At 32.6% G+C, this 13,520-nt stretch overlaps 2 protein-coding genes and 1 pseudogene across 2 annotated transcripts in view; all 3 read right to left on the reverse strand.

Moving 5' to 3' along the window:
- GEM (GRAM domain family protein) overlaps positions 1-2,385 on the reverse strand; it is a 3,347-nt gene extending 962 nt beyond the window's left edge. The window contains exons 1-2 of the mRNA XM_021419040.2: positions 1,778-2,385; positions 1,596-1,697 (exon numbers count right to left, since the gene is read on the reverse strand). Coding sequence (XP_021274715.1) covers positions 1,596-1,697; positions 1,778-2,132 — 457 coding nt within the window. The 5' untranslated portion in view covers positions 2,133-2,385. The remainder of the gene's footprint in view (positions 1-1,595; positions 1,698-1,777) is intronic.
- Positions 2,386-5,808: 3,423 nt separating this feature from the next.
- Positions 5,809-6,738, reverse strand: LOC110410117 (flavonol 4'-sulfotransferase pseudogene; annotated as a pseudogene).
- A 3,298-nt stretch (positions 6,739-10,036) lies between these two features.
- LOC110409155 (uncharacterized) lies at positions 10,037-13,327 on the reverse strand. The gene is made up of 6 exons (XM_021418416.2): positions 12,590-13,327; positions 12,347-12,439; positions 12,224-12,265; positions 11,983-12,127; positions 10,456-10,557; positions 10,037-10,343 (listed from the first exon to the last, which is right to left on the reverse strand). Exons 1-6 carry the CDS (start codon positions 12,809-12,811, stop codon positions 10,243-10,245), a joined length of 705 nt encoding a protein of 234 aa, XP_021274091.1. The 5' UTR covers positions 12,812-13,327; the 3' UTR covers positions 10,037-10,242.
- Positions 13,328-13,520: the final 193 nt, after the last annotated feature.

The raw sequence follows: 13,520 nt of genomic DNA on the forward strand, positions 1-13,520 counted from the left end.
ATTTTATGTATGTGAAACTGCTTTGAAAGAGAAAAAGGGGGTGGGGGGAACTGGGTTCACATATAAAAAAATTGGGAATAAAGAATATCAGAAATTGCACATTGTATTTCTTGCTTTTAAAAATTGAAGCATCAATAATATCCTTCTTATAATCAAGCAAAAGAAATAAATGCAACAAAACTGCCGTACAAGAAGACCAAATAGAAAATGGGTTCACAACATGACAAAGATACATAAGATGATTATTTTTAAGGTTATTCAATGTACGACTAAGTTGAGGTAATGCTGCAGCTAAGAAGTTGGAGATGGCCAACATAAGTGCAAAAGGAATGTGATAATTTGGGCTACAGACTACTCATGGAGCATGTACACAGAAAGTATGAATGAGGTGACGCACACTTACTTTATGGTAGTATGTACTCAAAGAAAGGAATAGTGAATGGGGGAGGACACAACCACATGTAGAATGAAAAAGCACATCTAGCATGCTTCTAATTCAAGGTCCAACCAAGAACTTGGGGTACTCTGAGAAATAAGACTAAAAAGACTCTTGCTAACCATTAGGACGCATGGAAGCAGTCTATAACTATGCAAAAGCTATCTCTGGACACCATAGCTTTGCCATCCCGTTCTTTACCGAGGCAATCCATAAGACTACTGGATTTTTAAGGACTAACTGCTCTGCAAGCAGCTTCACCTAGCTCTCTGACCCCTAAATTACCTCCTTCACCAGGCTCTCTCACCCTAGTTATTTCCTTAGTAAGGCTATAAATAGGGTACATCTAGCTTTGTCTGATATTTATTGGCCTGCATCCTTTGTTATACAAAACGCATATCTCATCTCTTAAGCATGATTTATAATATCTGAACATGTAATTTGAGGATACACAGTACCATAACCATATTTATGGAGAACAACAACCCAATCACCCATCATATTCCATCCTTTTCCACGCAAATAATCACAACACAAATGTTAAACTCATCCAACATTTCACTAAATCAATATTGCATTTCCTTAAAAGATGCTAAAACATGTTAAAGGCTTTGCAAAGTCATATGTATGGATCCCTCATTCTATCCTAGAAAAGCTTCAACAAATCATTGAAAAGTGAGAAAGAAAGAACCAGAGAGGAACATTGAACAGCTTAGAATGAAGTTAATCACTGCCTCTCCCTTTCACTAATCCCAATGTCTAAAATCGTCCAACCATTTCCAAAATGAAACAAACTGCTTCCAACATATCCTACATTACTCTTAGAACAAATGAGCTGTACAAAAATCTAACACCAACCCTAAAAAAAAAAAAGAGAGAGAGAGACAATGATGTAGCTGAACCGTAATAAAATTCCAAATGTTAACTCCTTATTCAATCTTATATTTCAATTTTCAATAACTACATGTTTATAGCAATCATCAAAATAAAAAAAATATATAGTCCTATGTCATCAGAAACCAAAAAAAATCAAATTATGGAGCATTCAATATATCAATTGTAATCCTGGAAACGTAATTGAAATTACCTTAGCTTTAAAATAAAATAAGATAAGAAAGCAATTGAAATTTAAAAAAGGAAAAAAAGGAGAAAAAAATACGGTGCTGCCACGTGTTCCCGGCCAGATCCTCGGCCTTCCTCGTTGCCTCTCCCACCTTCCTCCCCCATCTGCCTAACACATCCTTCATTATGTCCATTTTCTCTGTTTCCAATTTTAAAATAAATAAATAAATAAAATTTCAAATAATGGATAATATTTGAAATAAACGTGTAATTGGTTACCTTTGATGGATGTCGAAGAAGATGCCGGAGCAGGATCGTGAGCAACGTAAGGATTGGATCCGTTAGGAGCGGACACGGAGGCGCTGTTATCCGCGGCAGGCGATTCGCTAACCAATTCGGGGCTCCAATGAACCGATTTCCTCGACCCCGATGATGTGCGGTTCGGTGATAGCTCGCTTTGAATCTGACTCTCTTTCTCTTCCTTTTTCTCGGGCTCTGTTGTTGGCACAATTACAAAGCCCTCCGCATCCATTGTGGGATCCAAGTCTTTCAGGTCCGCTTTCGGATTCGGTTCTTGGGCAGAAGATTGCGTTGAGCTGGACTTCGGCTCGGTTTCCGTCTTCGATTGTTCCATGCTTCTAGAGTATTCGAGAAAAAAAAAAAAGGCCGCGCGTGCAGTGGCGCGTTAAGGATTTTTCGCTGCAAGTTTAGCAGGAGGCTGTTATTTGTATCTGATCTTTGTGGCTTGTGGCTTTTTCTTTTCTTTCCCGTTTTATTTCGATTTGTTTGATTCAATCGTATTTGAAAATTTAAATGTTTTTGTAGAAATTTTATTTTTCACTTTTATTTAAAAAGGAAAAATTGGGAATTTTGGGAGACGGGTTCACCGGGAAGGACGGGGCGATGATAGCCGTCTATTGTGATGACTTTTTTTAGCGCCAATGAGATACGAATTGACAATTTTGACTGCTGGGCTCTTATTACTCCTCAACCTTTCCTTTTCCTCTATGATTATGAATGCATTAAGTACATTGATTTATTTTGGCCCCATGGATTAATGTAGTTGCTTTTTCATTATAATAATGCATGCTAATATTGACCCAAGAAAAACATTTAAAAAAATGTGTAAATTAATAATTATCCGAGGGAAAATGACCTATGTAATTAGGAAAACATAGAGAGAGAAAGACATCAGATATAAATATTACAACTGCAACTATTTGAACACATGTTTACATTACAAAACTATTTAAACGGCATAGGTTTCAACTAAGTAAATTCACTTAAGTATCCATTTCTTCACATTTGGACAAATTTTCAAAGCCTTTTTCATGTCTTAACCCTCCAAATGACATGTATCCAAATTCTACTTTAACTAATATGTTTTGAATTTTGAAACTCAAATAATTTTTTTGGTAATTTACCAAACAAAAAGAAGCGCAAACTTGGTCAAGAAACTATAGTAAAAATGACTATCATAAGATTTTCTTCTTTTTTTTTAACAAATAATTTTGGACAATATAAAGAAGGAAGTAACCATATTAATCTCATATATAGTAACTGTGCCTTAGAAAATAACAATCAAAAGGGAGAAATCCTGGTTCCTTAGTGTCGAGCAACAAGACGGTTTCGGTATTGAAATTATAATAATTTGAGTTCAAGCGTTATTAATTTTAATATTTTTTTATTTAAATCTTGTTGCGAGTAATTTTGAATTAAAATTTTTATATCAATTTCAAAAATTATACCACAGAAAAATGGGATATCTAGAACCCAATTCATGCTTTAGAATCTGCCAAATCTTGTCAACGAAGCAAAGCATTGTCCCCAACCTGTGTTCTCATACCTGAGCAAAACCGAACGGAAAAGAATAACTTAAGCTGCCTACATGTCTCTTGGTAGCATTCTTGGCAGGGATTAGTGAAAAGTATCAAAACAACTTTGCTGCTTGACGGGGGAGGAGTGGAACAAATCCCAGTGACACAGAATATAAACAAGTTAAGCTATTCATGGGTCCGCTGCTGAGTTCAAGTTCAATTTTTTTTTTAATCCTCAATTCGAGTGACATATGTGAGGTTAATTGAGTTTTCAAATTCAATAAAATTTATCACTCATTTTTTTTTTATCCTCAATTCCTGTGACATGTGAGGTTGATTTAACTCATTTTTCAAGTTTTTATTTGTATAAATGTAACATGTCTAATTTCAACAATTTTTAATATATAATTCTTGTTATTTTTAATTTTTCCCGTTTCATTTAACCAATTATATAAAGCAAGTATTCAAAGTAATCTTCTTTTTTTTAAGATGAAACCCCAAATTTATCATTCATCTTTAAATTGATGCAAATTTATCATTGTGTTTTTTGATTTTGTTAAAAATATTCATAAATTATAATATTTTTTAAAAAATAAAAGAATAATTTACAAAATAGTTTAAACTTTTAACCATTTTGAACCAAACCAAAAAGAATAATGATAACATTGCATCCATTCAAAAATTAATGATGAATTTAATCCATCATTTTGAAAAAAGTAATAAATTCGATTCACATCTTTTTTTTTTATTTCTTGAAACGAACAAACTAATCTCTTATCCAATAATAGTGGGATTTCGATTTTTTTTCATCATGTATTATTCATGTTCAAGTCTTACACGTGTTGCAACCTTAGGCCATAATCAAGGAACCAAACCCACAATTTTGGACAGACTTAAATAAATGTTCTACATGTGACCCAACCACAAGGTTTGAGCTAATTTTGTGTGCCATAGATTGATTTTGTACTACTTAACCCAAGCTCTCCTAATTAATGTAATATAAGTATTACATTTTTCTCAATTTGAAAATTTGCAAATAAAATTATTCATAAAATAACTCACATTTAATTTTAAAAAATTAAACTTAAAATCATACAGTATTGTAAAAATTTAACAATCGATTGAACATAACAATCTCCAATGCATTGATAAAAATAATTTTTTAATAAGATATTAGTAATTTTTTATTTAAAAATAAAATTTATATTTTTTTTAAATAAAAATATCATACATCAATTAATAAATCAAATATTTACGTCCTAATAATTATTTTTTAAAATTAATTTTTTTAAAAAAACTCCGCTTTTATCAAGAAATAATATATTTACTAACTCAATAATAATTTCTTAAGAGTAAGTTGAGCATGTAATGAATTACTGAATTTGTCTAATTGATCCATCTTCTCCCGTGGAAGAGTCTTGGGAGGCTAATCACTGGCACATATTTCAAGAAACTTATACACCGATTTTTGTTGTATATGTTTATCTTGGTTTATGTACATTTTTCATCAGCTTTTATATAATAATGAAATTTTTTTTTTTTTAAATTTAACTTACAATCAATTGATAATAAGTGAGTGACACTTATTATCACTTTAATATTTCCTTTCACTTGTAAGAACAGTGGGCCTAATACATGGTAATTCGCCATAGAAGAAATAATAATAGAGACAATTTTAATATAATGTTAAATTTTTTAATATGAACACCTAACTTAAAACCAATTAATATATATTCAAATTACTTTTAATTAATAAATGTAAAATTTTTAAAAATATAAAACTTTGCATATTTATCCATAAATTGATTTATTATAATATACGTAAGCTTCATGAATAAATACAAAATCGAACACAAGTGTGGCATACTCATTAGTCTAGTATCTCGTTTATTTAAACGCAAAGCATAATATAATTTCACTTTATTAAAAAAGACCTTAAAACGTTTCTGATCTATCCAAACGAAATAACAACACAATCATTTGTGATCTTCCGACAACATGACAACCTCGAAAATCAAACAAACCAAATTAATACTAGTCATTTTGTGGGGCGGTGTCAATGCTTTTGTTTCTTTCTATATTGGGTGAATATATAATTAGGTACTCAAAAGGCATGATGAAGGGTAGACCAAATTGCTGATGCGCTGCGCATATAACACAAATCAAGTTGTAACATGCAAGCCTAAATGAAATAATTAATCCACGCCAAAACTTAATTATTTCACAAGTAAAATCCAATTTACCAAAGCACGAGGTATGCTTCTGCACCATTGCATATTAAATATTCCAAATTCTCGTAGCCTGTGATTGATTAGACTTAATTTTAATTAATTCACATATAAATATCCAAATCAAGCAATTGTTTTTTGTTTAAATAGTCAAGGTCGATCCAACCATGGCTGGATAAATCATCAAAGGGAAAAGATCAGAGATTCAGGATTCCTGGTTTATAACATAGCCGGATGAATCAACGGCATATGAGATACCAGGAAATTAATCAAAGCTCAATCCGGTATCATGGAACTTTTCTTTTGTAATCTGATCCAAAATTTCTGCCATGTCAGGTGTCAAATGATTCCTCCAATCTCCAACTCGACCTTTCCTGAAAAAGGCAGGATTGCTGATACGATAGGTCCGACTTCTTGGTTCGTCGACATTTTTATTCACATCCAGATTGCTCAAATTCTTAAAATCACACAATCTCACAATTTCTTGCACAACACCTTTGTTTTTCCTCATTTGCTGAAAAGGGGACCCCTAAGAAGTCTGCCAATTTCCTGACATTAACCAAAGGCTCCTTCTTCACATCCTCAAATTTCAAGAACAACACCTTCTTTGGTGACTCCAAACTAGCTTTCCAATACCCCAAGGCGTGATCCCAAAAGGGTCCAAACTCCGAAACCACTTTATGAAACAAGTCAAAGGCTTCTTCCAGTGAAACCGGTGGCAGTTCTTTGCGTCTCAACCTTGTCGTGAAATGCCACTTTGAAACAGGCACGTCTTAGGGTCATGGCAGATGTAAACGAAACGGTAAGCAGATGCATCTTGGGACGTCATGGACTTTGGGAACAAAGAGAAAGGAAGGTAAGTTGAAAGGAATCGAGGCAACGGAATCCCTTCAATGAAGGAAGTGGAGCTACCTTCGTGAATGTGTCCTTCAACGAAGGGCTCTTAGCCATGTTGTGCCACATTTAGGGGATGTTGACAAGATGATAGCTGTTGGTCGAGGCTTGAAGTGGTCATGAATTAACAGGTTTCCTTGGACAAAAAGACTTGGTATCCAGAAGCCTTGGTATTGAACAAGCTGGTAATCCCATCAATACTTTGTCACGTTAATCAAAAGTATTGATATAATTTATTTTAATAATGTACAATAATATGATATAATCAAAAGTATACAGTAACATGATAATTTGGGTCCATCACTAGCACTTAATTTGATTGTGATCTTTGGTGGATGTTAAAGGCAAGTTAATCGTGCATGATTTGTGCCATCTCTTGTTATAAGAAGCTTTTTTTTTTATATATTTTGTTGGATAACTAATTAAGATTTCTCTCCATTTAGACAAAAGCTTCAATCACATATCTGAATTTCCGTTCAAAAACAAAAAAAATCACAAAGGTTATGTTCACTTTCTCGATCTGAGTTGTTGATTTGGTTATTGGGGTTCTCTTTGATATAGGCTGGATCCACTATTGTTCTTTGTGATGGGTGCAAATGCTGTTGTGTTTTTGTACAGGGGCACTTGCTATACTTCATTTGTTCATAACCACAACAGGCGTATTCTTGTGCTCTGTTCTGGTTTTTGCTATCTGTTCTTTTAGGTTTTGGGAGGAGGTTGTGCTCCTCTCCGTGGTTATATTCTTGTTTTTGGGTTCTTTGTGAAGGTCTTTCGGCTGCTGCACTGTTTTGTTTGTATGCAGCTATGGTAAAGGATGAGGCTGCCCCTCTGATGATGTATAAAACTTTTGGTAAATGTGAAGACAATTCCAGCTTTTCAAAAAAGAAGTGTAGGAAATGAAAGATGGCTGCCACTAGAAAGGGAGAGATATTCTAAGGCATTCTATTGAAGGATCATCAGGATTTTCTATTTTTATGCTAGTCTTTATGATCAGCAAATTAAATATTGGTTTTACTAGTGATTAATTCTCACTTCTTCACCCCTTCGTTACTTTCTTATTAGCTTATAAAAATTTAAGCTATAGATGATCTTTGGATTAAGGTATTATAAACATATTTAAATTAGAATTAAGTAGCGTCTAGTCTTTTCTATATAATCAAAAGACTAGAGACTTGACCGACATCTCTATAAATTTCATTTATTAATGAATTTCAACATAAATACTTTTTTTTTAAAAAATAATAAATAGGAGAATATCATTTAATAGTTATTATATTTTAATTGTCTACTCAAAATAATTAGTCATATAGGACCTATATGAGATCCACACTTTTAAACATCAAAATTTCTAAATATATAACTGTGTAAATGATTTACACAAGCAACATACTTTGTTGAATGAATACAAATTTCGTTTGAATTTTTTCAAATTGTAAACAGAAATTATAAGGGAAAAGAGGATATGACGTTTCTAATTTATAATTTGGTAAATAAGGTATAAAAGGAAAAAAACGATAATTTCTCACGTTCTTTTTTCTTTTATATTTATGGCCTCGATCAATTAAAACAAAACGTTGGAATAAAGATAATTTTTTCTATATATACAATTTTAAATAAGAAATCCATTCTCTCCAAACCCCCAATTCGGAAGAGTTTAAGAAAAGCAAGGTTGAGATGGTTCTTGAGGGTTCGCTGTAGCCCCTTCAAATCCCTCGTCTTTGCATTAAAATTAATGTTTTCGAAACAAGGGAGGGGGTAGTACTCCATAGTCCTTTCCTTTTCTTTCCCTCTTTCCCCTCGATCTAAACATAGTGACCGAACAACTTAATTTGACTGTCAGAATTGTAGTATAGAAAACAACAAAGCATGCAGTAAGTCCTCAACTTACCAAGGCGAGATGGGCACTAAATTTTAATTGAAAATGCTTTTACACCTAACTCACAACAGCTAACCTTCAAACCTTGAAGTTCAGTTCCTGACACTATAATTATAAACTTTATCTTCGGCACTTTTGTCAGAGCAATACCCTATGCATGTCAGTATTTGAAGCACATTTTAGTCACATATCTCTAACATCATTATCATATATGGCCATTACAATAATTTTAAACGAACTGTTTTCACTTCAATGATAAAAAACTGAAGTGAATTCTCTCTTTCTTTTTTTTTTAAAATAAAATAAAATCTAGGATCGTTTGAAATATATTTGTTTACATCCCAAGCAAGGCAGCTACTAGCCGTGCACCCTGAAGTTGATCAATGAAACCATATGTTTAAATAAGAAGATCGGCTAAAAATGAGAGGGAGTTAAATGTAATCAAGAAAGGATAGTAAAGAAGAAAAAGAACTTTGTGGTGTAGGAAAAAATGGATTTCAAGTAGTTTAATTCACTAGAAGGAATAGGGTAAGAATAAAATAACTATTATGTAAAAATAGAATAAAAAATCAAATAGTTATTATGTAATTTTATTTATGAGAATGAAATAAAAAATTTATTATTATGAATTATTTTAATATCTGGTTGGTAAAAATAAGTTTAGAAATAAGTGGGAATAACAAAATTATTTATTTAATATTTAATTTTTAAATTAAATATTTATTTATTTTAATAATTATTTAAAAATATTAATAAATTGTTAATTAAATGTTAGTATGATCATTTATTTTAATTTACAAAATATTAATAATTTATATTCCATTTAAAATATTAATAATTCATTATTAAAACATTAATTTTATTATTTTATTCTTTATTTTAAAAATATGAATAATTTATAATTAAAATTTAAACTTTTTTTATTTTAAATTCATTTTTTAATTTTAAATTCAATTTAATTTAGTGAGAGAAGGAAAGAGGTAGTTGGGTAGAGAGAGAAAGAATTGTAAAAAATAAATAAATTGTATTTTATATAATATGATAATATTTTAAATTAATAAAAAGCATTTTTATCCATTACTTTTTTACTCTATTCCTTCCCTCTTCCCTCTTGGAATAACCAATACCAAGAGGCCATCCTAATAAATGTAACATAAAGTATTGTGTTGTTCTTAATTTAAAAAAAATTATAAATAATTTATGAAATAAAAACACAATTAATATTTGAAAATTAAAATTAAAATCATAGAGTATTATAATAAAACATTAACAACCCATGCATCAAATAAACATTTTATATATGTACAAGTTTTCTCTCTTTTTAAAAAAAAATTCCATGCATCAAATAATCATACGTAAAAGTTTTCTTGCTTTGGGTCATCTTTCCCTGGCTTACCTTGCAAATTGCAATCTCCGGTTCTGTTTTTTGTTGTGGTCTACCTTGGAAATCCCATGATAAAAGAATGTTTAAAGGGATTGATGACAGTCCTTAATCATTAATATGACTTCCTAGATGGTTTCTTAAACACATGCACGATTAATCAATGAACATAACGTTCCAAAGCAGCGTATTCTTGCTTTCCTAAACATAATTGCTGAGTGATGACTAAGACCACTATGTTCATAAACCAAAAACATTTTGCAAATGCTGTAACCGGCTAGCTGCACTTTGAGAATCACCAACTTTAAGAAGAAAACTGGTTTAAGACAAATAGCTGGAACAGAAGGGTTTAACTCTTTTTCATTACTTTTCGAATCAATAATAATTAAGACTATGATGATCTATTTCTACAACGAATTAGCTTAAAAAATAAGGCTTGCAAAAAAATAAAGAAAAAGAAGCAGAGACAACCTGCACTGCTTAAATCTAATATTCCTATATATACCCTTTTTTTGCTTATCAAATATGGACTGAGACAGAAGATCAACCTATAATGCAGCCTTTGGTCCTAAGTCAATCCATGGGTCTTGTGAAAACATCTCCTGAATTTTCTCAATGAACTTGAGCATAGTCTCTTGGCCTTTCTCATCTGCCACAATTGAACAAGGTGAAATGAGAATTTAAAGTACTGAGCTTGTGACCTTCATCCTTGAGAATTGAAACAGATTGCAATGGTAAAATTTTCCAGTTGTAATACTAACCAAGTTTTGGTATAGTGTGCCCCATCGAGTGATGAATAACAAAGGGCTTCACAAATGATTTTAGTAGAGTAAATCCCACTTCCTTCAGGAAATCCTTTTCTCCTAATTAACAAATTGACATTATCAGACATTCATAGAAGATTTCCAGGTCCTAACGCTAGCTCCTTATCTTTTTTTTGGATCAAAAGTCTGATATAAAGAAACTAAAAATGCGACTTATAAACAAACAGTCATCAGGAATGCAGAAAGAAATTTTGCATCTAATAAGAGTTTACTTTTATTTTGTAAGAGTAAAAACTGCAAATATTAGGATAGAACCATAAAAGTGTCAGGCTCTGAGCATATTATTCAATTCTATTACAAATTTTTGCAGCTAAAATGTGATTGAGTGGATTTTACATTAAGAACCATGTAGTTAATTTGTTCACTTTTCCGGAAGATTATAATGAGATTGAATAAAATTTGTGCAACTTTCCTGTGGAAATTAAGATAAAGAGTATAAAAATGTAAGCCAGGGTAAACCATAAGCTTCTTTGTCATCCTAAAGTTGAAAAGGTTTCTGGAGTAAAACAACAAAGATTGCATTTTGAGGAATGCATGGACTCGTTTTACTTAGACAGAATTCAGTTTAGGCTGCTTGCGGTCTTTGCCTATCGCTTAACCACAAAAATCTCTTACATTCTATGCTCTAAACCTAAGAACTTCGACTGAAGGACTAAAATTCCAAAGCTTATGCCAAGGTTTGTTGTATTAAGATGCTTTAAGACTTCATTTACTATATATCTTTAAAGATTAATAAAGATTTACAATCTGTTTGCCTAAAAAAGAAACTGCTAAAACTTGGAGATGTTGCTAGGACTCATGCTTGATCAGCACATAGTTGGGGTAGCAACTATACTTTTTTGTGGTATTATAACTAGCATTGGAAGGTCCTCTGCTTCTAAGTTAGTACCAACAAAAACATATTATAGCTTTTTTGCTTTGGATTAGCAAGCAAAATTTCGTGGACTAATAAAAAAAGATGATTCTTCTTGCCCCTCTCCATTATCTAAGCTCTAGTTCAAATTCAAGCAGCCTTGTGTGATGTCTTCTTACATTCTCCAAAACAATCAAGATTCTGTTGTTTGGCTTCCTTCTAGTTCAGTCAAAATAATAGCTTCTGATACAGGGTAAGTTTTAGTGCATAAAATCCTAAAAGAGATTTGTATAGTCTCGCATGGGTTTCAAAATTCTGTTCCCAAGCAATCTTATGTTGCTTATATAGCCTTTCTGAAAAGGCTCACTACAATTCACAAGAAAAAAAAGAAGGGGGTTATCTTTAGGGAACCACACAACTTGTGGAGATTGGCAAACTAAATTCTGTTGTGTTAAATCAGCTTTGAAAGGAAATAGTTGCATAAGCTATTCCCATATTGGCCTGGAATGTTTACATTTATCGAACTAGTAATTGACAAAATATCAAGATGGTGATCCTGTCTCCTAATGAGTTGTAATAGACAATGAAGCAAGTATTAGTCCTCAGCTTACCGATCAAGTGGAGAGAAGGGCACTCAACTGGAGCTGGAAATGCATTAACAAGCAACTTAGGCGGCCCATGCTTCAATTCTCGAAGTTTAAACCCAGATATAATGATCAGAAACTTTATCTTTGGCACTTTTGTGAAAGCAACACCCTGTGATCAGACGTCAACGACTCCAGTCATTTACAAATATAATTATCCTGATTCTCACCGTAATTTCAAAAAACTTTTCTTGCTTCTCTGACAGACCTTTCTTTGCATCCAAGGCAATACAGCTGCTAGCATTCCGCCCTGAAATCCAAGAACTTGGCCAACTATTAATTTTAAGAAAGAGGAGCTTTGTACAAGATTTTAAGTTTCAATTAATTTTACCTGGGAAAAGCCCAGTAGGCCATCAAAGGGACCATGCTTAACCATATAATCCTCTATATACGCAATACACTCCTCAAAATTTAAACACTCCACCTGAAGAAAGGAAAAAGAAATAAAATTCCAATTCTCCAACCTATTTTATCATCAAAAAGGCTTAAAAAATATAAAAAATTACTGCTGTTGTATGCTAGAGCGTAAAGAAAATTTGCAATGATGATTAGGTATTAAGCTGAATGATCAAACCTCATTGACTTGAAACCATTCATAATAGGGAGGGTCATAAAGGCCTTCAACGTCAGATTTCCCTTTGGCGGGGAATGGGGCGTCAGGAAAATCAAAATCAAAGTTTTCGAGCAAGGCAGCTGGCCATTTTCCGATCATTTTCTTCAAGATTTCACCGCTTGTTCTGAATCCATGGAGGCATAGAATTCTGGGTTTCCTCCTCCCCATTTGACTTCCCAGCATCTCCTCTTCGTTCCTACTATTGGTGAGGTAAAGTTAATATTTATGATCAGAAATAATTGATGCCTTGTGGGGCTTCATTCACAGAATTCCCTTCCATGAGCATCAAAGTAGTTGGGTTGGCCAAGAATTTTGTTTTGGCACGTAATTGAATATAAAATTTCGGTGTCCGGAGTCGGCGGCCACTGGGCCTTTTCAGCACCTGCATATTCTTGGATCTTATTTTTCCTTTCAAGCCCGCTGCTGATCTCTGGAAGACTTGGAACTCTTTCTAGGAAAACAATAGAAAACAAAGAAGAGATTATAGAAGCTTTTTTGAGCAATTCACGTTCATTTATATCCTGATTTATGGATTCAATTACCAACATTGTAGCTGAGATATTGAAGTGCAAGTAAGACAGGTCATTGACCAGTTCAGCTAAATTCTACTGGCTGCAGAGATTTAGCAATGACGACCAGACCAAAAATATGCGAGGGTAGACTGGCAGTCGATGCCTTGATCTGATATGCGCATTGACAGTTCAGTAGATACTACTGCTACTAGTACTACTTCCTTTTATGTGCTTTTTGTAGTGAGGTTTGAGTCAGGGTTTAGTTTGTAGTTGGGTTAAATGTTCATGTCCATGCATGTAGTTGAATTTGTGAAAAATCATATTTTCATACTTCTAGCTTTTTATATTTCTGCACAATCAAATTAAATAGTTGATTTAAG

This window comes from Theobroma umbraticum, unplaced genomic scaffold (assembly GCF_002168275.2).
Source record: "Theobroma umbraticum cultivar Fairchild unplaced genomic scaffold, ASM216827v3 scaffold_44.0, whole genome shotgun sequence".
Lineage (NCBI taxonomy): Eukaryota > Viridiplantae > Streptophyta > Magnoliopsida > Malvales > Malvaceae > Theobroma > Theobroma umbraticum.

Excerpts from the sequence above, each read along its gene's own strand:
- LOC110409155 (XM_021418416.2), bottom strand. The coding sequence starts at position 12,811 with ATGCTGGGAAGTCAAATGGGGAGGAGGAAACCCAGAATTCTATGCCTC. Across the intron at positions 12,440-12,589 it reads AATGGTTTCAAGTCAATGAG|GTGGAGTGTTTAAATTTTGA; the intron begins GTTTGATCATTC and ends TCCTTTCTTCAG. Across the intron at positions 12,128-12,223 it reads TGCCTTGGATGCAAAGAAAG|GGTGTTGCTTTCACAAAAGT; the intron begins GTCTGTCAGAGA and ends GTCTGATCACAG.